This window comes from Canis lupus, chromosome 10 (assembly GCF_003254725.2).
Source record: "Canis lupus dingo isolate Sandy chromosome 10, ASM325472v2, whole genome shotgun sequence".
NCBI lineage: Eukaryota > Metazoa > Chordata > Mammalia > Carnivora > Canidae > Canis > Canis lupus.
In genome coordinates, this window is record NC_064252.1 from 42,671,855 (window position 1) to 42,697,037 (window position 25,183).

The 25,183-nt window shown below is 44.3% G+C and overlaps 3 protein-coding genes across 9 annotated transcripts in view; 1 reads left to right on the forward strand and 2 right to left on the reverse strand.

Moving 5' to 3' along the window:
• Positions 1-6,411, forward strand: part of TBC1D8 (TBC1 domain family member 8) — a 113,121-nt gene extending 106,710 nt beyond the window's left edge. For both annotated transcript variants that reach the window (XM_025463844.3, XM_025463847.3), the window contains exons 18-20: positions 3,322-3,411; positions 3,801-3,898; positions 5,320-6,411. In XM_025463844.3, the coding sequence (XP_025319629.1) occupies positions 3,322-3,411; positions 3,801-3,898; positions 5,320-5,781 (650 nt within the window). In that variant the 3' untranslated portion in view covers positions 5,782-6,411. The remainder of the gene's footprint in view (positions 1-3,321; positions 3,412-3,800; positions 3,899-5,319) is intronic.
• The window catches only part of RPL31 (ribosomal protein L31), a 30,011-nt gene extending 13,397 nt beyond the window's left edge, over positions 1-16,614 (reverse strand). For 3 of the 4 annotated variants that reach the window (XM_049115440.1, XM_049115442.1, XM_049115441.1), the window contains exons 1-5: positions 16,463-16,614; positions 15,949-16,055; positions 9,375-9,500; positions 7,685-7,797; positions 7,332-7,383 (exon numbers count right to left, since the gene is read on the reverse strand). In XM_049115440.1, the coding sequence (XP_048971397.1) occupies positions 7,352-7,383; positions 7,685-7,797; positions 9,375-9,500; positions 15,949-16,055 (378 nt within the window). In that variant the 5' untranslated portion in view covers positions 16,463-16,614 and the 3' untranslated portion in view covers positions 7,332-7,351. Of the gene's footprint in view, positions 1-7,313; positions 7,384-7,684; positions 7,798-9,374; positions 9,501-15,948; positions 16,056-16,462 lie in introns of those variants that run through there. The other variant, XM_035695966.2, reaches the window with a different exon arrangement.
• Positions 16,615-20,928: 4,314 nt separating this feature from the next.
• Positions 20,929-25,183, reverse strand: part of NPAS2 (neuronal PAS domain protein 2) — a 158,709-nt gene continuing 154,454 nt past the window's right edge. For all 3 annotated transcript variants that reach the window (XM_049115443.1, XM_025463851.3, XM_025463850.3), the window contains exons 20-21: positions 24,157-24,331; positions 20,929-22,326 (exon numbers count right to left, since the gene is read on the reverse strand). In XM_049115443.1, the coding sequence (XP_048971400.1) occupies positions 22,298-22,326; positions 24,157-24,331 (204 nt within the window). In that variant the 3' untranslated portion in view covers positions 20,929-22,297. The remainder of the gene's footprint in view (positions 22,327-24,156; positions 24,332-25,183) is intronic.

Below are 25,183 nucleotides of genomic sequence, written 5' to 3' on the forward strand. Positions count from 1 at the left end.
AGTCACCCTGGATGAAAACCTTATCAGTATTATGAAATGGGATGTTATGTGTTTGAAATTAACACCAAGAGGTCGTCAACATGTGACGACCACCGTGTGGCACTCAGGTTATACTCACGATATTGGTTCTTCACTTTTTGGTTAGCTGTTTCTTATAATTATACTAAGAAACAATACTGAAGATACACTCTATCATCTCCTGCTTTTGAGAATGTGCCAACAGGTCAAAATATCTACTAGAATCCAAGAAACTAAAGGATGCCTATGTTGCTTTAAGGACCAGATTTATTAATGGAAGTGGTTCAAATGGCATACATGAATAAGGTTCACCAAGTGCATTGGGAACAAATGAACCAAATGATGAATATGATGAATCTAGCCAAGATCAAGTACTTCTCTCAGAGAATGGAAAGTCAGTTGGAGGAGATAATGATTCTGATAATGGATGACATGCCAAGGAAGCTTACAAAGGTCAGCTTTTCACAGGACACATGAAAATGATAAGATTACATTCTAGTTTAACACTTAGAAAGTGCTGATATCAGCTACATCAGAAATTACACCAGGCACATTCACTTCGGTGATGGACAACTTAAGCTAGACAGATCTGTTCTTCAGATTGGAGTTGAAGATGCAAAAGAGGATTTTGAAAAATATGAGAAGTGTAGAATATTACACACCTCCCAAAGACTTCTGTGAAATTGTAATATTGCACTGAACATTTTAGAAGAGCTGAGTGTTGAAGATCCCTGGTATTACCCAAATTGCTAAGAAGCCACCAGGAAAATGGATTTGATCCCCGCCCCCGCATCCAGTACTTGTTACATCTCAAGTGATTTTCTTAGAGTAGATATCAGAGACTCAAGTTGGATACTTTTAGTTGGTTTTCCTATAAAAAATTTGGATATATTTAATTCCTATTAACCTAAATACTGTAATTTGATTGGTTTCAACCACTGTGGAAGGGTAGGAAGGCACTATTCTGCTTTTGCAAGAAAAAATAGAATGAATGGTATTATTTTGATGACTGTAGTGTCTCATCTGCATCTGAAGGCCAAATTGTGTTGAAAGCAGTGTGTATACTCTTCTACCAAAGATAAGACCCAGAACTGGCTTTTCCTCTCCACGAGAATCCCATTTAGAGAGTGACAAAGATAGCAGTGGTGGTGGTGATGATAGAGAATGAAACCTATGCACACCAACTAATCAAAGCCCTTGAATAGAGAAGAGACTTTCCTGTTGGTGGCATTTATTGAAGCGATGAAGTGATACCACATTAAAACAAGTTTGAGATAGCAAATATAAGTCCTTCAAGAGATGTTAACTTGTGCAGTACTCAAAGTGAGACACAATGAAAACTTAATAGAAATGTCTCTTAATTCATTTGTAGTCGAATTACAAATTATACATCTATCAGAATGTAAAAAGTTACATTTATGAAAGTTCAGATACCTCATTTAGAAAGGTCGAAAAGTACATTAAAAGGTTGCCTATAAATAACATTTTCTTTCTCTTAATGCATTGTATCTTATATTTCTGACCATAAATATCTGGTAACATTCTGAATGAGTTTTTTCAATGAGCTCCAAGCCTCTTTCACTGTCCCCTAGTATCCAGTCTGGGTGGTGGTTTCTGCATGCCAGATTGCAAAAAAGTTGGAAAGTATGCTGCTGTGTGGTTGGTTGCCCTTTCTAGCTCCTTGTCACTGTTGATTTTTGACCTGTCTCCTTTCTGGACACGTGCCTTTCCTTTGAATTAACCATTCTTCTCTATGCTCCCATGACATTTGGTTGTACTGGTTCTTCTGTTAGAACATTTTGTTAGTGACCCGTGTATACATTTCATCTCTCTGAGGCATAGGGACCCAGTATTTTCTTAACATGTAGCAGCTATTACCTAAAAAATCTGTTCCATTATGACTGCCCCAAGGACCATCCAGGGTTTATAAATTTCCTCCTATTCAATGAGTGGATGCTCACATGTGCCACTGTAGAATTTTTGTACAATGTGGGAAAAATGACAATATCAGTTACAGAAAAACCCCAAACAATTCCTACCCCCTAAACATGGGAAACCATTCTCCTAAGTAGGAAGGAGGATAGCTTATCAAAGCTTTGGTGCCACCTTGGGGATGTTTGTTGGATTACAACTGAGTTTTGCCTTTGCCTTTAATTTATTCTCTGAGTGGTTTACTAGCAAATATTTAAGATCTTGTGTCCATAATCCTTTGTAATTGTTATTTGTAAGAGCTTTTTGATATACACTTCACGTATCCTAGTACATTCATTTAAAATGTATGTAAAACAATCCCATGATTTTTAAAATCTCCAATTTCACAGCCATTACAATTTTAGAAATTTTCATCACCCTAAAAAGGTCCATACCCTTTGGCTTTTGCTCCCAATCCATTCATTTTGCCCTGTTTTCTGTCTTTATAGAATGGCCTACTTTGGATATTTCATATAAATGGAATGATGAAATGTACATTTTGTGTCTTGCTGCTTTCCTCATGCTCAGGGGTCATCCATGTGTGGCATGTCTTAGGCGTATTTGTATTCCTTTTATAACTGAATTTGACAGTCCATTTGATGGGTATGGCCTAATCCATTCATCAGTTGAACACTTGGGTTACCACTTCTTCTTGGCTCTCATGAACAATGCTTGTGTACAAGTTTGAGTGGGTATGTTTTCCTTTCCTTTCGTAAGAGTGGATTTTCAAATGGTAACTGTGTTTAACTTTTTGACGAATTGCCAGACTGTTTTTCAAAGGGGCTCTGCCATTTTATATTTTCAGCAATAAAATAAAGGTTCTGGTATGACTGTATTTTTGTATACTCAAGAAAACTTGTAATGATAAAATGCTTTGGGCTCAGTAGTTTTCTTCAATTTTTGTTAGAAATTTAGAAAGTATAGCAGTATGTGCTCACCATAGGAAAAAAATTGCCATTGAGGTTGAAAATAATCCCCAATCCAGAAACTTATACATTTCTAGAATTTATATGTATATACATACATGTATTTTAAGTTTTAGAAAAGGATTTTACTACATACATTTTTCCAGGTCAGTATCAGCAACATCCTATGAATTTGTATCCATTAATTAAAACACTGCCTACATAAATCAGGAAAAAGGCATTACCTGGTAAGATATTTTCTTTTACTCTTTGTATCCAGGTAGTGCTTGGTGTTCACCTGGGTTCACAGTCCCTGCACTCTGCCGTTCACAGGCTGCTGGCTTAGCCTTTAGTCCTTTCTTACATAAAAAGCTAAATTACTGTCAGCTTGGGTTAAGATGGAATAATTTGTTTTTTTTTTTTTAAGCACTCACTGAAAATGATCGAGATAGCCAGTCACCATTAAAGAATCCACTGTTGTCAACGTCAAGACCCCTGGTTTTTGGGAAGTCAAATGGTAGGTACCTCTTTTCATTATCTTCTAGGAGGATTTCATAGCTCTTGGAAGTGAAGTTAACCTAGTCCCTCCCTCTGGTGAATCAAGGGCTCGCTGCTTTCAGATGCTAAAAACCTTTCAAGTTGCAGATACAGGGTGACTGCCCCTTGACCCTACCACCATGTTTACTCCTCTTGGCTAAGGTTTCAGGGATTCTCTTGTAGCAAGAAGCACCCAGCCACCACGCTCCATTTGTGGTCAGTTACAGAACAAACTCCAGGGTAATCTGTTTTCAGTTTGTGTGTGGAATTTGCTTGGTGGAATTCCTTCCTCACCACCCAGTTCTACAGATGTTCCTTTTTGCTTTCACTGAATTTTAGCCTCAAATATGTATTATTTCCTGTCTCCAGGTGATGCAATTGATTATCAGAAACAGCTAAAGCAGATGATTAAGGATTTAACCAAAGACAAAGATAAAACTGAGAAAGAGTTGCCCAAAATGAGCCAGGTATGGATCTTATTCTGTGCAGTTAACTGTTTTGCCAAATGATGTGTAGAGTTAAGCTGGGGCTTCTCAATCTCCAAAGCTAAATCAAAGGATCTGGTAACTTCCAGGAGCTGAACATTGTGATTAAAAGGGAAATATTTAAATTGTGATCCATCCAGATACACTAGATATTCTAAACTCTTCACAACAGGAGGCTGTGCCACATATTTTTCAAGTTTTTATGTCCTGCTCATTCACCTAGGTTGCCAATAAGATTTGTTTCCTAGAGTTACAGCACTTGGGGTGAGGTAGGGGGCACTTAGAAGGGATTACTGTTTTCTTTTTGGTTTCTTAAAGATTACACTGGCTATATAATATACAGTACTGATAGGGCTCTTCAAAACTTTTGGGCAGTATCTAGAATACACTGAAGTGCCACGATGGGGTTAGTTTTTTATTTGAATAAAGATTCCTCTCAAAGTTTGGGAAATGTAGGCTTTGAGTTCCTTTATTATTAAGGCATTTTATTTTTGGTTCTGATGTGTACTGTGAGCCTTCAAGAGAGGAATTTAGCATGGTGTTTCTTGGTCTTTTTTTGATTACGGAATATGTGGGATTCACACTTTCTGGAATACTTCAAAAGTGTTGCTCTACTTTGTTGAGGAGTTGGCTTTCAAATTTTCATTCTATCTCTTGAATATAGTTACATATCAATGCTGTTGGTCAATTATACCTCAATTAAAAAAAGTCAAATCTCATCACCCAGAGCTGCCAGTACTGACATTCTGATATATGTGACATCAATTTTAACTATAAAACAAAGGAGGCTGTCTTTACACCTTGCTTTCATATACTTCAAAATCAGGGACAGCTCTCCCACATTACTTCTCAACCACGTCCCTGTTCCTAGAGTGATCATGTAGATAAACCTCACTGGAAGTGTCTTTCATCAGATTACATATGGATTCTCCATTTGAGCAGCAGTGTGGATATAATTTGAAAAATCAGGTATCCATTTTATTTTACAGCGTTTAAGTTACTTGTTGTATTTCATCAGATGAACAAACCATAATTTTGTTTAATCATAAGCTGTTTCTTTTTTTCTATTGTAAATTCTAGATGAAACATTATAAACAAATCTCAATAGCTTTTGGATCCATTTCTACAAGTTGATCTGCTAGATTAAAAGGGTGTGTATGTGCTCTAGGGTGCACCTTTCCGAATAGCTGTGTTGACAAACTGCACACTTCTAAGTGTGTGGTGACATTCTCTGGAGTAACTAGCTAGTACTACGTTCTCAGAGTAGAAGGGCAAATTACCTTTTTTTATAATTTGCTTCCGAGTACTATGTGGTCTTCTCTAAGAACTTAGTATTAAGTTTAAAAAAAATGCAGTATACTTCCATCCTGGTTATGCTTTATGTATACTTCTTTTAATTCCAGAGAGAATTTATCCAGTTCTGTAAAACTTTGTATAGTATGTTCCATGAAGATCCAGAAGAAAATGATTTGTATCAAGCCATCGCCACAGTAACCACTCTGCTGCTGCAGATTGGGGAAGTGGGGCAGCGAAGTAGCAGCTCTGGAAGCTGCTCCCAGGAATGTGGAGAGGAGCTGCGGGCTTCAGCTCTTTCTCCAGAGCAGGACTCTGTTTTTGCAGACAACAACCCTGGGAAAATTACCCAAGATCCCCAGACATTTCCTCAAGAGGCAGAAGGGGACTGGACTGTCTCCCTTGAACATATTTTAGCTTCACTTCTGACTGAACAGTCATTAGTAAACTTTTTTGAAAAGCCACTGGACATTAAATCCAAACTTGAAAATGCCAAGATCAATCAGTACAGTCTCAAAACTTTTGAAATGAGCCGCCCATCACAGCCTGAATTCCAGTTGAGTAACCTGTAGCAAGAGAGCAGTTTGTGGAGCAGTCTGCCATACCAAAGCACGGACCAGTTTTGTGGGTCGTCAACCCTAAAATCCAGATTTTAGTCTAATTCATTTTGAGTCTATTTTATAAGCTGAGTATCTGGGTAAGCAACCTGATAGCCACAGCTGTGGCCAGGGGAATTGATGCAACCCTCAAGCATTTCTATTTATTCTTGAAGAGAATAGTTGGATATCACCAGTGCTCTAGGGTATCCATACATTAGTTTCCTTGATGCTGTGACTTGCAATCTCACTTTTATCAGATTTGCTGAAATTTCAGGGCACTTCTGCTATGATGCTAGTATGATTTTGTCTCAGATGGAACAGAAGAGCCAATGTATCATATTCAACCACAGACAAAAGCCGAAGCTCTCCTTTTTCACTTGGATAATGGGAGAGGTCACAAGTCAAGTTCACTTTCAAGATCCAAGAGCCACTATCTGTGCAATTGTATTTGGCTTTTTTTGCACTAATTTTGTTTCAATGCTGGTAATTGAAACCATTTTAATATATTTGGTTGTATTCACTTTGTTCTTCCAAAAATGTTGTGTACAAACCATGCTTTCAATGTTGGCCTCCAAGTTTTTTAATAAGAAATTTTTGTATTGACTTGGTCCTTGTTTATAGCTTATACTTACTTGTGTCTAAAGGTATCTCTTACCACTACCCCCTTCCCCCGTATGTTCTCAGCGAATAGTGCAATATATAGTAGGTGGTCCTCAACCCCCACTGTGCTGTGTACTACCATCACCCCTAGGGCTTCAAAAAGAGGGACTTCTTTATAGCAACATTCAGTATGTCAGGGGCATAAACATTGATAAATCTAGTTGCTGTGACACCTTGCTTTCAGCCTGAATTTAGTTTTTTAAATCTGAGCTTCAGTTCCATGTAAACTGATAATCTGATTACCAAAACCAGTCATTAGGCTATTCTATACCTTTTGACAAACATTACAGATATAAACAGAAGCTTAAGACGTACTACTGTATTTATTTCATTAAATCTATCAATCGCATCATTTATATTTTGTTCAATGTGAAAAGTGGCTGATGGCAATTGAATTCTATATGCTAGTCTCCAGAAAAATGTTCCTTAGAATTAACAGTATACTTCCAACGTCCCAGATACCTAAAAGGTTTTTTCCCAGGCCAGGCTGTACTTCCAAATCACCTTTAGAAGAACCTGCTTAGATTCTACCCAAATACTCAGAAACCCTAAGGGCTGGGGAGAAGGGGCACAGGCATGCCATTTAGGAGAAGCTCTCCAAAAGATCCTATATAATTGGGAACTGCATAAAGATTATAATTGACTCTTGTACTGCATAGGTCCACTTACATGTGGATTTTTTTTTTTTTTTAATAAGAGCAAGGTGATTCAAGAACATTTCTTCTCTAGCTTACTTTATGGGTCAGGCTATTAAGTTTTGGATAGTTGAGGCTGTAGGAATCAGGACTTCTAACCTTCATGCTATTGGGAGTCAACTGTAAATTACTAGAAAAGGAAACCCAAAACATGGAGCAGTTTTATACCTTTATTTGACAATCAGCGATTAGTTCTCATCCACATTAACAGTCTGTAGATCTGCAAAAGAAGGGACAGCCAGTCAACCTCCATACACCTCATACTTAGCATTCCAAATACCTTTACTGGAAGGGTTTAGGCTAGTATCCCATGACCTTTTTACAACGAGATAGGGACCTGTTTTGTATCTTCCTCCATTTTCCCACACCATGACACAAAGGTTTACTATGTCTGTTACCTTTTCCAATTATAAGGATGCTGGGCATCTAAATATTTGCTGGGATAGAGGAATTCGAGTTCTAAAAGAGGCTAAGGATGCTTTTCTACTCCCAATAGCTTTGTAGGATGGAGTAAAACTTACTTTTGAAAGTGGTGACAGGTACGTAGGTAACCAGCGTGTAGAGCTTGTTTGGTGAATCTTCATCCTCGTTACGTTTTCTGGACAACCGCACACGGATACGGTATGGAACATTCCTAAGAAAAATATAAACGTGCTGCTAAAGCCAAAGCCTCCTATCAAGAAAATAGCCACCAACAGTATGGACACCTCCTATCCCCATATCTGTAATATGCTTTGTCCTTTATTTGATTCTGATCAGGCACGACAGGTACTTATCAGTTTCCTGGAACATATACATACCCAGAGGTGGGCATTAAATGCTACAATCTCAGGCTGTGTATCTGTCTCAGCAGGCCGCAACCACGGATACTCAACCAACACAGAAACACGGCCCCAAATATGCTAGCTAGGTCTTTTGCCTCCTATTACCAACACCTACATCTCGGTTATAGGATTTGTCTGTTCAATGTAAATTTGCAGAAACATCACTCTGCAGGCTATGTTGAACACAGAAGACTAGTGCCTCTTCAGTTTCTCTACTTCATGCACATAAGCCTCTCCTCTCACCCAAGCACAGCAACATTACAGTTGCCTATCTCCTTTTATTGGTCTGAGGACACAAAGCATTCCAAAATTCAGCACTCCTCTTGGCTTTTGTGACAACACTCCCTGCCCCCGCTTACCCTCTTAAGGAATCTTGTTGGCCACTCCTTTATCAGATATATCTCCTCTATCAGAATGCTCAATGCCAGCACTGCAGGGCTGAAATACCAGATGCAGACAGCCTCCTCCCCCTGCTCCAGCATCCTCATTACCTAGGTCTATTCCAGGAATCATACACCATCCTCCACAGCAAAACTTATCCTCCTGCTTATAAGCAGGGCTTTTCAACCTTGACACTATTGACAACTGGGCTGGATAAGTGTTGTAGGGGTGCTGCCTTGTGCGCTGTGGGATGTGCAGCAGAGCCTTTGACCTGTGGCAACCCCCAGCAGTGACATCAAAAACGCTCCCCCCACCCCGACCCCGGGGAGGTTGGGTAAAACTGCCTACTCTTGCAAACCACTGTGCCAATGATTTCCCATTACGTCTGGAGATAAATTCAGCCTCTTCGCCATGATCTACAAGATACCATACGGTCTATCCCCTTCCTAACCCTCTGTTCTCATTCACTGTTCAAGGTACTTATTCTACTCCACCTTCACCAACCTGTTCCCAGCTCATACCCAGATTTTTTTTTTTAATTTTTATTTATTTATGATAGTCACACACACACACACACACACACACACACACACACACACACACAGAGGCAGACACAGGCAGAGGGAGAAGCAGGCTCCATGCACCGGGAGCCTGACGTGGGATTCGATCCCAGGTCTCCAGGATCGCGCCCTGGGCCAAAGGCAGGCGCCAAACCGCTGCGCCACCCAGGGATCCCCTCATACCCAGATTTGTTCTCTCTTCATGCAATGCTCTTACCCAACCCTCACAGTGCTGGATCCATCATCTAGGTCTCCATTCAAATCCACAAAGGACTTCCCTGCAAATGCCATCCCACCCTTTGAGTAATCACCACATTTTAAGGAAATCCTTCCATACGCGTTAGCTAATTACCGAACTCACACAGACGGTGCAGAGTTGGTTAAGCTAGTGTAATTATAAAAGTTTTATAAAAAAAAAAAGTTTATAGCATAAGTAACTTTAGCACCTTATTCCTTTGGCCCAGACAGCTTTGTTGAGCCTGGTGTCAATGCGCACATCTGGAGTTCCCATCTCCTTCATGGCAAATTTCCGGATCTCTTTGAGTGCCCGAGGGGCACGCTTCTTGAAACCCCTGAGAGTCAAAGTAAATAAATGAATTAAATAAGCACAGAGTTAAGTGAAATGTATAACACGCTATCCTATTTTCACAGAACAAAATCTAAACCAAACCCTAAGGAAGGAATATTCTATTCCTCTTTCCCCCATTGTGTAATGCCCAGCAACTAGTATGAATATTGGGGACACAGAAAATACACTCCACTTTCAGTAATGTGGGATAAGAGCTCTGTATATGATCCTAATGATAGGATATGCTTGACTAGAAAATATACACACTATAAATATGTCTTCAGATCAAATATAGATTGGCCTTTTTTTTTTTTTTTTATTTATGACAGTCACAGAGAGAGAGAGAGAGAGAGAGAGGCAGAGACACAGGCAGAGGGAGAAGCAGGCTCCATGCACCGGGAGCCTGATGTGGGATTCGATCCCGGGTCTCCAGGATCGCGCCCTGGGCCAAGGGCAGGCGCCAAACCGCTGCGCCACCCAGGGATCCCTAGATTGGCCTATCTTAAGCATAGCAGGTTTTTGGAGATCAGTACTAATTCAAAGGTTCGCTATTAATTTGGTCTTGGCTTAAAGAAAAAGGGTAGACCTAAAATTGTACACATTTTCTATTGACAACGATTAATTCTGCGGAGTTCCTGGCATGTATCAGGCATGGTCATTAACTCATATCTGTTCCAACTCTGAGTTAAATACTATTAACCTGTTGCTTACATGAAGGTATATAAATTCATTTGAATTTCTTTCTTTTTTTTTTAGTTAAAAACATGAAAAAGCAAAACTTTAGTACAGGCTGAAATGAAATGGTTAAGCATTTGGATAAGTGAAGGCCATTTCTGGGGCGGGGCACGGCAGGGGTGGAGACCCAGGTGTAAAAAGGTGCCCACCACCCAAGACTAAGAACGGGCCAGGTCAACTATTCACCTCTGTAATCCAGTGCAGGGACTGGCACATAATAGGTGCTCCACTTTTGTTAAGATGGAGTGAATTTTATGAAATCCAATAAAAGTTAACACACAGCATGCTAGAGTGACTTAATTCTGCTCTAAAACCTTTAGTGACTTCACATGCTTACAAATGACTGCCTTCCCACCCCACTCTGCCTCTTTTTACTGTATCCCGTTCCCTTTGCTCTACCCTCACCAGCCCCCTTGCTATTTCTAGAACCTATCAAGCAAGCTCAGTTCAATTCACTCAAACACTTCACAACCTAGAAATAAAAGGTGCCTGAAATAGCAGTAGGTACAACAGACAAAATCCTGTTATTCAGGCAGGTTACGTAGGTGATACATGGGAGTACGGGAGATAGTATCCGATACTATAGAGAAAAATAAAGCTGGGAAGAGAGAAGGAACACTGGGAAAGGAAATGTAGATTTAAATAAGATGGCCAAGAATAAGGATGCCTGGGTGGTTCAGTGGTTGAGTGTCTGTCTTTGGCTCAGGTCATGATCCTGGGGTCCAGGGACCAAGTCTTGCATCGGGCTCCCCGTGTGGAGCCTGCTTCTCCCTCTGGTGAGGTGTCTGCCTGTGTGTCTCATGAATAAATAAAAACTGTAAAAAAAAAAAAAAAAGAAAGAAAGATGGCTAAGAAGATACTGGGAATCATGTTTGTAGATCACGAAAGCAGCCATTTCGTTATCTGAAAAAAGCACTCAGGCAGAAGGAAAAAAAGTAAAACCAGCTACCCTGAATAAGGTACATGCCTGGTATGATTAAGAAAGTGGCCAGCTCATGTGGAATCAGAGCAAGAGGGTGGGCAGTGGCTGCTGCTGTTTTTTTTTTTTTTTTTTTAAGATTTTATTTATTTATTCATGAGAGGCAGAGACACAGGCAGAGGGAGAAGCAGGCTCCATGCAGGGAACCTGATGTGGGACTTGATCCCAGGTCTCCAGGATCAGGCCCTGGGCCGAAGGCAGCGCTAAACCGCTGAGCCACCTGGGCTGCCCTGCCCCCGCTTTTTTTTTTTTAAAGAAGATTTTTATTTATTTATTCATGAGAGACACACAGGAGAGGCAGAGACATAGCCAGAGGTCGGAGAAGGCTCTGCCCCCTGTGCAGAGCCTGATGCAGGACTCGATCCCAAGACCCTGGGATTATGACCTGAGCTAAAAACAGACTCTCAAACCACTGAGCCACCAAGGCACAGCCCAAGAAGTTGGGCTTCTAATCTGAAAAAGATGGGATGCTGACGGAGGGTTTAAGAACAGACCAGGTGCATGGGGGTAAAGGAAGGAGCAGGGATTGCTGCTACCTGTAACCATCAAGTGAGAGAGTGGTGCTGGGACCAGTGCAATTGGTCAGACTGTGGAAGGCAGAGTCAACAGAACATGCTCACTTGACAATGACTTAAACAGGGAAAGCCACATGAGAAATGGGAAAGTTAGGGGTGAAGCGAAAGCTAGAAGTATGGTTGGTGTCCATGTTTAGTCTGAGATGCCTAAACAAATAATAGTAGCTGGATGCTTGAGGCCCTAAGATCTATTGCTATTACCAGGCATAGACGGAAGACAGACAGTCTTGCAGATCTTCAACGTTAAATGAATGATAGAAAACATTTCCAAAGAAAAATGAACAATTAACTGTCAATTGTTACATATCAAAGAAGGACTGAGAACTGGCCAAGATTCAGGTCTTCATTTGGGGGTTTTATAACAAAGCACAAATTGCCTGAAAAACTTGTTTCACACCTACACTTTTCAATGTCCCATCACCTGTGTGGTCTTTCTTTTTCTTTTTTTTAAGATTTTTAATTTATTCATGAGACACACACAGAGAGGCAGTCATAGGCAGAGAGAGAAGTAGGCTCCATGCAGGAAGCCCGATGTGGTACTTGATCCCAGGACCTGGCAATCACACCCGGAGCCAAAGGCAGGCGACTCAACCCCTGAGCCACCCAGGCGTCCCACCTGTGGTCTTTAAAACAGCATGCCCTTCCACCCAGTGACTGACTTTACACTTGACACTTTTTACCATTTTGTATCTAAATTCCTTTACTAAGTAAACTAGGAAGATAGGTCTCTAAGTAAACTAGGAAGATAGGTCTCCCGATTTCCTGATCAATCTGAAGAGCCCAGGAATGTGCCAAATACAGTTAAGTGCTTGATATGCTCCCAAAATCAGGAAAGGAAACGTGGTTACTCCCAAACAGCATTAATGCACAAAGGCTGGATTTTTGACCCAGAGGTCATCTCAGAGACCTCAGGTGAGACATCAAACATGGCCCACACTTGGCGAGAATGCAGTGCTGAAGTACCAGGCCCAATGTGGGTACCACTACACATTTAAATCCCTCATAAAATTAGTTTTCCTGAGGTAACATTACCTTCGGGTGCCTGGTGGCTTAGTTGGTTAAGTGTTGCCTCTGCCTTTCAGCTCAGATCATGATCCCCACATTGGGCTCCCTGCTTAGCAGGAAGTCTGTTCCCCACCTCCCTTCTCTCTCTCAAATAAATAACATCTTAAAAAACAAAACAGTGCCTTCAAAGAGACTCAGAGATTACTGCAATGGCATCACAGATCACACGAGATATCCATGGCATGGCAATAACCCCACTTATGCACAATCTTTCTGTAGTGGCTCCCACTATTAATTCTGGAACAGTGACTATCCCAAGAGTCCAGATTTAAAGAGTAGATGAAAAAACCAAGAAGTACTGTATTCCATTTGTCAAACCAAATAAACATTCTTCCTTAAGAATTCATATTATTAATGTAACCACATCAATCACCAGTGAAAAAAGTGTACTTCAGGCAAGTAATAAAGGAATATTCAAAGACAGATGTCAGTCTGCTTCAACTGTAATCATCTCCTCTCAACTAAAAAGCTTAGAAGGCATGGCTTGGAATTCCAGGGTAATAAAGAACAAAAAAATCTCTAATAAAGAATAAAAATCTCTTCAACTCTTCCAATTCCTTTCTGGGTCTCTACTGACTTGCAGGCCCCCGGTATTGCATTACATCAGGTATCAGGGTCTCCCCACGCAGAGGAGGTCTGACTGGCCTCAAATGGAATGCCAGCAAGAGAAGTCACTTTGATTCTGAACTGGATGCTGCTCAAGAACTGAGAGGACATCCTCTTAGAACACGAGTGCCGGTATCCTATAAGGAGAGATTTGTGGTTTTGGTCATTTACTTCTGAACTGCCAGCATTTTCTGATACAGACCTCCCAGAAGAAAAAAGAAATTTCCAAGTGTTTACAAGCGCTCCTCCCACCTGTCACATCATCTTTTAAGTCCACTGCTATTTCAAAATCTATCCAATGTAAGAACAGCAACAGGGTATTCCTTACCTGAATGTGCATTTACTATTAGTAGGTTGTGCATTCAGTTACCCAAATTTAAAGTTAAAAAAGGGAGACAGAAACATGAACTTTGATGTATATACGTACAAAATTGGGAAATGGAAAGCAGGGTTACCAACTGACTAGGTCTCATTACTTTTCTCTGGGCCAATTTCTATTGGATTCTCTAGCTGAGGAGGCTTTGGACAGAATGTCCAATGCTGGGGACTTCACTTCTATCCACTGACAGTTTGAAGGTGCTATTAGCCAGAATCCAGAGTTGTTTCCATACACTTAGGCCTTCCCGAAAGTTCTTCACCAGCATACAGATCTACTCACAGCCACCCTCAGCCCTGGTCCAGGACTTCCAGGGTGCAAAGTTAAACCAGTCTGGTTCCAGGTTACTGGTTTCTAGGTTGCCGGTCATACTCTATTTTAGAGAATGGTGGTTAAGGGGACCAGAATTCGTGTGGGTCTTTACTTTAACCAGTTAACAAGGTGGTGTTTTTTCCAAAAGGCATGGACTGGACTCAGCCCAAGAATTTAGCTACCACTTTCCTCTATTAAATTGGAGGAGCTTAATATCGAAAATTCTGACTTTAGACACTTGGTCCTCAAGAGCAGGACATTCAGGAGGCAGCAAAACAAGGGGCTCCATAAAAAGTCTATAGGAGGTTCAATTAAAATTTGGTCTTGATTTTAAAGTTCTATTTTTAGGGATCCCTGGGTGGCGCAGCGGTTTGGCGCCTGCCTTTGGCCCAGGGCGCGATCCTGGAGACCCGGGATCGAATCCCACATCGGGCTCCCTGTGCATGGAGCCTGCTTCTCCCTCTGCCTGTGTCTCTGCGCCTCTCTCTCTCTCTGTGACTATCATAAATAAATAAAAATTAAAAAAAAAAAAAAAAAAGTTCTATTTTTAGCCTGACCAGCTGATGCGCTAGACTGCTAGTGTTTAGGCATTAACAGGCTCCATGGAAGAACACTGTCTTATTTTTACTTTGAGAAATATTGGTGACAGACTCTACAGCACGGAAAGCAGACAATACTTAGAAGCCAAGCAACCTTCCAGCTTTTTTCATTTTGTTTTCTATTTAAAGATCAGTGTGAAAATGTCATCTCAATGCCTGAAACTCTAGAATCAGTCAACTTATTTCAGTTCTATATTTGCTTCTGCTGTCTTCTGCCCACTGAAACATCTTGTCAACTTTAGAATCGAAGAAAATTTACTGAAAGTCCAAGTTGAGACTTGAGGATCATTATCTGGTTTAGAACCTTGGCAGAACTACTTGAAAAAGTTTTTCCAAATTGAATCCATGGATACTGAACCGAAATAATTATTCTTTTAGCTTTACCATTACTTTCTCTCTCCTTACAAGGATGTGATGAAGCCAAAGAGGGAAGTTACGTATGTACCAGTTGGGGGTGGGGGGAGGAAACAGACTGGCTTCTAGATGTAGGCTGTAAAGTTAACAAACATTATCTCTTTAAAAAAATACTCTTATTAACAGTATTCAAGAAAAAGATTTGGTCTCCATTCTCAGCAGTAAGAGGGAAAAATACACTCAGATTAAGAACTAAAAACCAAACCCTAGACAAATAACCCCAAGAACTACAACATTCAAAACCATTCCCAATGTTCATGTACATCACACATCCACAACAGCCACGTGTCCTTCACACAAACACGCCCGTGACTCCACGGGTACATTCTCCTTTTTTTTTTTTTAAGTCTCACTTCTGGTGTCATCCCTCAACCACTATTGGTACCTAATCTCCTCCAAGTGTTCACACCGTGTGCTGGAGACAGTTTTTAGCTAACTGATTAGCTTTACTGGAGCCAAGAGACATTTTTAAAAGCTTGCTTTCCTTCCTACACACACCTTTTACCCTTCAGCCCGCCCGGGCTGACTCAATTGCAAAGCAGAGTGAAATGGTTTTTATCCCCACCAAGTTCCCTTGGCTCACTTGGCTCTCCCCAAAGCCATTCATCAATCTCATTTTTCCAGCCACTCATCTCCGAGGGTTATACTTTAAACCTTATAAGCCTTACACAGGGGCCATGGAATACAGATCCGGGCTTCTGAAGACGAAATGACTAATTTCCAGACCACCTAGCCCTTGAACCACTCGACAGCCCGGAGTTCGGCACCCGGCCGCCCGCGGGGATACTCACACTCCATGGATACGTTTGTGAATGTTGATGGTGTATTCTCTGGTCACTACCTCGTTGATGGCAGAACGGCCCTTCTTCTTCTCGCCACCCTTCTTTGCGGGAGCCATCTAAACCGAGCGACAAGAAGCTCAAGCGGAGGGAGCCCGACACGGGCCAAGTCCTCCCTCCTCCCGAGCCTGGCCTCACGCGGCCACCCTCGGGCCGCTTCCGGGGGCGGAGGGCTCGGCCCGGCACCTGAAGCCCCAGGGCTGGGCAAAGCCAAGCAGGCTACCCCGCGGCCAAAGCCTCCGCGCCCCTCAGTGCTCCCGCCCCGGAAACCCCGGCAGCTCGGCTCCCCTAAACCCGGCCAGTCTCCCTCCCAGGCTCCGGGAGGCCCTAAACGGCGCGCATTCCCGTGCCCCCGGAACGCGGAGTCCCGGGCCGGCCCACGAGAAGGCTCGCTGCCCCGATCAGCACAACGCGGAGCGAGGATGGAACCAGATTCCCGAGGCCGGGACCCAGCGCCCATACTCACTCTGCAGGGCCCTAGTTGGAAAGGAAGGGCGCGGGGTATTGTGGGAGAGGGAAAGCGGCGTCGCAAGTACAACTTCCGGGTCGCCTGGAGGCGCTGGAAAGCGGAGAGAGGCCGGGCTGTGACGTCAGCGGCGCGCGCCCGGGGGAAAGCGAGCGCCCTTCGGGGGCGGGGCCGGGGCGGGGCCGCGGCTGCGCACTTCCGCCGCGCTCTCGGCCCCGGCTTCTAGCCGCCTAGTTCCCGCCTCCGAGCTGCGAGGGCGCGGCCGCGTCTCTCGCCTCCTGCCCTAGACCTTCGGAGGAATTAAGAGCCAGGCCCCCTGCCGGATGGAACGGGGCCCGGGGAGAAGGCGCTTGTTTGTTTGTCCTGTTCTCTCAGCGATTGGCCACCGTCCGCTGAAGCGGCGCGCCCAGCCGCGGCTGCCCGGCGGCCCCACGGAAGTCGGAGACACCTGCGGCCTCGTGGTGCCCGCGCCGAGCGGGGATGCGCCGCTGCCCGAGCGCTCGCCGCCCTGGACCGTGGAGCCTCCCGAGGGTCGCGTCCGGCCCGGGCACGGCGGGGGCGGGGGCGGGGGCGGGGGCGGAAGCCGGGGGGCTTGCGCTGCGCCGAAGGGTGGGCGGAGGGCTGGTGCGGCCAGGCCGGCGGACGGCCTGAAGCGGGACGGCTTCCTGGGGTCTCCCAGGCCGAGAGCTGCAGTGTGAGAGTGATGAATCCTTGAAATTAGCCGGAGGGCACTGCCGTGATCCGATTTGTTTTAGAATTCAGCTACACTGTGGAGAATAGAGGAAGAGCAGGGGGCCAAGATAGTAGCGGTGGAAACTAGTAGAAAGACAGATCGGGAGGGCCCGAACTAAGGCAGTTGCAGCGGGATTAGAAAGAAGCAAAAGGGTTTTATAGATGCAAGGAGGTAAAAATCACGAGGATTTGGCGAGAGAAGACCAGCGTGGACTCACTACAATTGAGAGGTGTGGGGGCAGGGGTGGAAGACACTAGCAACCTGTCATTAGAGCAGCAGCAAAGGACTTTATTTGAAAATATTCTAAGTAAGAAGGAAGCCAGAGTGGTCAACAAGTTCTAAATGCTGCAGAGTTGGGGGAGGGCTGGGTGGCTCAGCGGCGGAGCGTCTGCCTCTGCAGACTCACATCGGGCCTTCCAGCTTCTCCCTCTGCCTCTCTCTCTGTCTCTCGTGAATAAATGAAATCTTTTTTTTTTTTTTTTTAAATGCTACAGAATTCAAGTAAAGCAAAAACTGAGATGTACCCACTAGGTTCTCCAAACAGGAGAGGATCAGTGATTTTAGCAACTTTGACTACTGGAGCGATGGGGAGCGGGAAGCAAGCAGATGAGGGCAGAGTAAGGGAGTATGGGATGGCGGCTTTCCCCCATGCTGTTGCTTGGGGCATGAAGGCTGGGAGAAGACGTAGGGAGGGAACAAAAGGCAAGGGATCTCAGGAAGCACTTGGCAGTTGGGTTGGACAAGTAGCTTAGATCCCATGTGAGAGGTGACATGGACCCCTGAGGACGTGCCCAGAGGGATCATTATAGAGCTTCCGAGAGACCTAATAACTGGTTGTCACCAACCCGGGGATTGTAAGACGGTCACTTGTCTTCTCATGGACCCGTGTCTTCTTTATTCTTGATGAACTCCCTTACTTCCCAGGAGCACACCATTTAGTGGCATAAGACAGGGAAGTTGAGAGTTGTCAACCCTCAAATTTTATTAATACTTTGACCTGTGTGGAATTTCAGGTTGAAAATAATTTCTCCGAAGCGTTTTGAAGGCTTTCTCCATTATCTTCTTTCAGTGTGGTTACTGAGTGTTATGTGTCATCCTTTGTGATCTTATTTTCTCCGAAACATTTAGGATCTTCTTGTATCTCAAAAGTTGTGAAATTTCAAGCAAATGACCCCTCCAGTGGGAATCGACAAAACGTCCCTCTCGGCTGTGCTGCTTTAAGTAAAAGTGGAACAAATAATAAAAACCATTTGGTTTGAAGGACCGGTTATCATCAGCCTGGCTAGGGCTCTCCTGTTTTAGTCTAGCCTTGCAAGCTCTTCCAGCTTCTTCCCAGCCAAGCCTCCCGGGTCAGGCCAGTCACTGCTGGCCTCCCAGACACCACCTTTAAGATGAACTTTGTGTTCTTTTTAAGTCACCAGTATTTGTTAGCTGCACTTCTGTCCCATGTCTTTTTACCTTAAAAAGAGACAGGATCTGAATGCTTCCTCTGGGGGCAGCAAGGAAGAAGACCCCAGTCTCGAGGGGGCACAAACCCTAAAGTGCTGGAGGGTCCCTTGGGTCAGATTTGTGCTGGACTAAGCTGGTCCTAAGAAAAGCCACTGGAAGATTTTAAGATGAAGGGGGTGTGGTGGTGCAGAAGGCAGGTGCTAAAGGAAGATGTGTCCAGTAGCAGCATTCCAAAACTCGTATATTCCAAGGTGCATTTCAGCTGCTTCTCATGAGCCAAGACTTTACAGTTTTCCAAAGAAAAAGGTCATGGTTTTTCTGGAAACAAAAAAGGATTGCAAAACAACCTTTTAGTGAGCGAATTAAATGAATCAAAAGCTTAGGAATTAAACTTCCCCTGCTGTTATGTGGGTTTAAAGAAATGTTGCACAATAAAGAGTTTTCTGAGTTTATCCAGATTCTGAACATGTCTAAGATTTAAGCAATGCTGAATTAAATTTAGTAGCATGCTATACTCCACCCTCTTTCGATGGCTTCCAGCTAGAAAATTCTAGGACAATGAATATGCTGTTTCCATCAAAAATCTTGTTTCACTTAGGAGGATTCTAACAGCCAATTAAAATACAATTACAGAAAGATCAAATTTCTAAACCTTTGAATTTACAAAACAGTTACTATTTTAATCGAGTTTCACACAGATTCTTTTGTGGTGTCTAAATGTGGTGGTGTCTCCTGATTGGATCAGAGCCCCCAAATGTGGGGCGATGATCTGTGGAAGCCAGAGGCATGGATTCGCCTAAGAACAAAAGAGAAGTTTATTGAATAAATGGCAAGGGAGCAACGGGGAGGACAGCAAAGGCGAGGCTGTCTGCAATGAGGTATTGCGTGGAGGCTGTTTCTAGAGAGAAGGGGAGGAGGTATGGTGATGTATGAAAATTTTCCTTTTTTGGTAAGTAGCCCATTGGTTAATTAGGGCCTTTGGATATTTTGAGGTGGGTCACCTGATGGGCCTGTATTCAGCCAGGAGGTCACTATGCGCCCTTTCTACATTCCACTGCTCAAGACTGTTTGCCTAAAAGCAGCCTCTACATTTTTATTTCAATTTCCTTTTAAGTAAGTTCCATGCCTAACACGGGGTGTGAACTTATGACCTAAAGAGCAAGAGTCACATGCTCCACTGACTGAGTTTGCCAGGCACCTCCAGACCTTTTGTTTTATAAGAGGGGTCAATGGGCTGCCTGGGTGGCTCAGTTGGTTAAGCATCCAGCTCTTGAATTTGGCTCAGGTATGATCTCAGGGTTGTGGGATTGAGTCGGACTTGGGCTCTGTGCTGGGTGTGGAGCCTGCTTGGGATTCTCTTTCACCCTCTCTGCACCCCTTTCCTCTCCCTCTCTTAAATAAATAAATACATGAATAAATAAACAGAGGGTTCATTTCTGGTTCCTTTAAAGAATAAATGGTCCAAATGCATGCAAAACATTTAGACTTACCTTTTTTCTGGAATACAAGTGTGTGAAACAAACTCCTTTTTGATGATATTGTATGTATAGCCTCTCATGCCATCCAAGAGTGATCCTTGTCATAGAACTTCACAGGGAAGCAGGTAGAAGCACAGAGCTACCGCGATGGAACGAGGAAAAGAACTTTGTTCTCTTGGACCAACATTTGTGGCAAGGCTGTGCTGAGCACCACCATCTCAGTGATTCTCCATCACTGCCAGGGCATCCTCACATCATGGTGATGAAGACTCGTGGGAAAGTAGGGGGCATGTCTATAGTTGGCAGAAACCTCCTAGATGCTGCTGTTATATCTGCCCCCATCAGCATGTGTGTATACCCCCCCCCCATACACATACACGCCCCACATGCATCACTGATCTCTACGTGCTTGCTTGGCAGCTGGAGCCCATGAACTCCAGCCCGGGTGACTTTAATTATGGGCTGGGACTGCTTTGATGCAGAAGGTCTCCGTCATCTCCACAGACTCCCTATGTCTACCAGGCTGGGATGTTTCCAGGAGCTGCTTCTGTTTCTGTTTGTTGTGCTGTCATCTTCACAGTGAACTACTGCTTTTCTCTGGCGCAACTTTTAATCATGCAGGTCAGGGCTGGTGTACATGTTGCAGCTCAAAAAACCTAAGGCCATTACCTGGTTTGTTCATTGCTGGTTTCCACCTTTTCTGTACCTTCAACTATCCTTAGAAACGTCTTGAAATTAAAAAAAAAAAATGAAGAAAAGATATATGCATGCATATATAACAAGGGACAGAAACTGCCTCCAGAGGAAATCGTACAAATTTGTTAATTTATTACAAAATGTCCACTCACAGAAAAACACGAGAAAACTTTTATACTTTTATATCTGGGAAAGGAATTGGTGTCTCAGATACAAAATAATTTACACATAATCCATACAATTTTATTTTATATAGAAATAGGTCATTATTACAACAGCTGTACAATTCACTACACTTCGTCTTTTAATTACATAAAATCTCTTCTTTAGAAACATCTCAACATAACAAAACATACAAAAAAAGCAAAGTGCATTTTGAAAAGGACAATCCAATCCTCGGTCTCCTCATGAAAGATCTGTAGAAAGATGCAGCATTCTGACTCAGGGGCCGGCGCCTGCTGGGGTTTCCTTGGGGACCTGGAGTTCCAACGGGCCTGCCTGGCTCGCGACACCTGTTCCTCCCGTTCTGTCTCAACAGAATTCCAGAATATCAGCTGCTGTGATTGTGCTTTGCTTTGAGGCCGCCTCTGCAGTCGCAATCAACGAAGTAAACAGGAACAGTCCAGTGTTATGTTTGGGGGAAACACTAATCACCAGGAAGGGCCGCCTTCCATTAGGTTTCAGGCCAGAGGGCGGGGGTCTGCGGCCTGGTTCTTGCTGACCGGCTCTGCCATCAGATTGGTGGGCTCTTTTTGTTCCCCGCTGTCTCCAAGTGAAGTCACGAGACCTTATTATTTTTAAAACCTGAAAGTGCCTAAGTTATTTCCTCTGTGCAGCTGTGCAAATTAAAACAAAAACAGCCATTTAAAAATAATGAAAAATAATCTTTTTATTCTCTCTCTTCAACAGATCTCTGACCCAGTGCTTCTCGAATGCCAAGGAAAGAGGATCAAGAGAGTGAAGGCCAGCAGCTAGCAGGTGTGGACAGACCACAGCCGGCTAGAGGGACCCGTGCGCTCTCGGGAGGGACGCAGCGAGACGTGCCATCTGCTGAGTAAACTGAGTAACGACACTTACGTGGGGCCCTCGGTTCCTGTCCGAGTCTGGCTGTAGAGTGTGCCCGAGAAACAGAGGCAAGGGAAACACTGCCAGTATCCTGATCACTTTCCACATGCCAGCCACTGCTCTCTGGAGACGGTTAGCTTCCAGGAGTTCTGAAATGTATGCAGTGTGCACAAAAGCCGAGGGTTTGAACTCCTCTCCCCGATTCCTCTGGCCACCCCCATGGTCCGTCCATTGGTTAAAGCTGATTGTGCCTGGGCTGAGGCGCCAGGGCACTACCGGGGTGGCTGCTGGAGGCCCGAGGACTCGGAGAGGCCGCTGACCCTTCGGGGAGGGCGTGGGGGCTGCGGGGGTGGGGGGTAGCCCAGGGTCCCTGGCTGCTGCGAGTAGGTGGAGAGAAGGAGCGAGTCCTGCTGCTCACTGTGCAGAGAGCTTGGTGCCTGTACCTGGAAAGAAAAGATAAAGGCTGTGGGCCTCCCCTCCATGGCTTGGGGAGGGGAGTGTCTCCTGGTGGCAGGACCTTGGGGGTGGGTGCGTGGGGAACAAAGGAGCCCGAAGCCCTGCCAGATGGCTGTGAATTCGGAAGCCAAGCTCTCTGCCAGTGCTGGGGGTTCCTTTGGGCCAGTGGGCCAGGGACCAGGCTTTGGGGCGTGGCTTCCTAAAGGGGTCCCATAATCTATGCATGCCTGTATATTTTGGGATGTGGGACCCTGAGACCACATGCAGATAATTGACAGGCCAGACACCCAACACACATGCAGTCTGCATACTTTTCACCACTGTCCCTGATTCTGTAACTACTCTCAAATATGACCATTGGCCAGCATCTACAGGGGGGACATACTAATTTGAAGTTCAGAAACTTCACTTGGTCACACCCTAACTTTGGAGCTTCAGTCCCATCTCCCAGTATTCCCATCCATGGACTCTCCCCCATCCAAACCACCCAGTGCACCCCAGGCACACCTGCCCCTCCACTCTTGCTGGAGCACTGTCCCTTCCTCTCCATTTACTTCATCCACAGGGCTTTGGCTCTGCAGCAGGTGACCCCGGGACTTTCCCCTACAAAGGCTGCCAGCCTCAGTGCTTTCACTTGGCACTAACCCAGAGCCCAGCCGCTATTTCCCCACACTGCCCCCTGAGGCCAGCGAGAAGGCCCAAATGCTCTGTGTATTCTGAGCCCCATGTCTTGGAGGAACAGGTCCCTGTACACGTTTGTTGCCAGGGCTGAAGAAAGGCTCAGGAGACCTCTAAGTCTGCCCAGGCCATCCCTGCCTTCTCACTTCACCTGCGCCCATATGAAATCACTTGAGTCCTGCAAAATGACAAGATATGCAAAGCTGATGTCTTGAGTTGACTGCCACTATGCCCGAGGCCATGGAATTTTGAAAAGTGTATCACAGATGGGTTAGCATCTTTGGAATTAAATTGCATTCAAGACCTTCAAAGATGACTCTTTTCATCTTTATCCCACTGTCCTTAAAATGTCTCAGTCGCAACACTCTCCTGTGGCTTTGATGGTGCCCTAGCAGGGTAGGCAGAGTGAAGGAAAAGCCCTGCTCAGCCCTGTGGTAGGGACAGGAGACCAGGGGGGATGTGCAAAAGACAGGGTCAGGGCTGGAGCAGGAAGGGGTGCTCCTGGTATATGTTGGAGGGAAGGCCAGAGCCTGAGCAGACACTTCTGTTGTATCTGAACGCGAGCCCCTGACTCTCACCCTGTCTCCTTCTAACTTATTTGGCACTTCCTTAAAGGAAATAGTCACCACTTGTAAACGTGCGCCACATTTTCCTGGGAAGTCCCGCCTTTGTGCCACGTTATTGTATTTATCAAGCAAGTTCAATGAATCTTTAACTAAACATGATTTAATTTGCATTTGTATAAGACTTTGTGTATAAACACACCTACACAGAATCTGACAAAGACCGTGATTGGTGTCTGATATTTGCTCTCAAAAATATGGACACCATAAAAAAAATTACTTTTTAAAGCTGGATCTTTTGAGCACATAACCATATGAGGCATAATAGCTGGGTCTAAATTTCTCATACCAAATATACCTAGGCTTTGGAAACTGTAAGTATTATAAACTTCATAAATTAGAAAGATTCAAATGCAACTCTGTCTGGAGCTTCTTTCAGAACCAAGGATTAGAACCACTCTGAAAGCCAGGGGGAAAGAAAGGCCGGTCAGGCCTGAGCTGTGGCGTGGGCCCTGTGCCCGAGCGTGTGTGTGTGTGTGTGTGTGTGTGTGTGTGTGTGTGTGTGGTGGCACCCACCTGCAGGAAGTGCTGTGGCTGCTGCTGGGCCTGTGCGGGCTGCAGGGGTGACTGCCGGGAGGCGGGGAAGCTGGGCTGGGGCACTGCCTGTCCCATCAGCAGGACGGGGGGTGAGGTGCTGCTGCTGGTGGTGCGCATGTCTGTGTTTTGAAACACGGCTTGGCTCTGTGGATACCTGTTTGGTCACATGGGGGAAAGAGAAAACACTTTTAAGAAAGAGGTGTTGATGTGACACCAACAGCACAGGCAACAAAAGGACACACAGATAGACTGGACTTTATCAAAATCAAAATCCTTGGTGCATCAAAGGACACGATCCAGGGATTGAGAAGGCCACCTATGAAAAATATTTGTGAATCATGTATCTAACAAGGGATTGCTATGCAGAATTTTCAAAAAAAAAATCCTACAACTAAAAAACAACAATAAAGTAGCCTGATTTAAAAAATGGGCAGGGGTGCCTGGTTGGCTCAGCAGTGGAGTGTCTGCCTTTGGCTTAGGTTGTGATCCTGGGATCGAGTCCTGCATCAGGCTTCTCGCCGGGAGCCTACTTCTCTCACTGCCTATGTCTCTGCCTCTCATGAATAAATAAAATTAAAAAAAAAAAAAAAAGATGGGCAAAAGGTTTGAACATTTCTTTCAAAAAAAAAAAAAAAAAGATATCAATGGCCAAGGAGCCAAAAAGAAAAAGATGCTTAACATCTTTAGACATTAGGGAACTGCAAATCAAAATCAAAATGAACTATTACTTCATAGCCATTACAATGGCTATCATGAGAAAACAAAAACAAAATAATAAGTATCGATGAGGATGTGGAGAAATTGCAACCTTTGTAAACTGATAAAAATGTAAAATGGGGGGCACCTGAGTGGCTCAGTTGGTTGAGCATCTGATTGTTGATCTCAGCTCAGGTCATGATCTCAGGGTTGTGAGATGGAGCCCCAAGTCGGGCTCTGTGCTGAGCATGGAGCCTGCTTGGAATTCTCTCTCTGTCCCTGTCTCTTGGCCCCTCCCCACCTCGTGCTC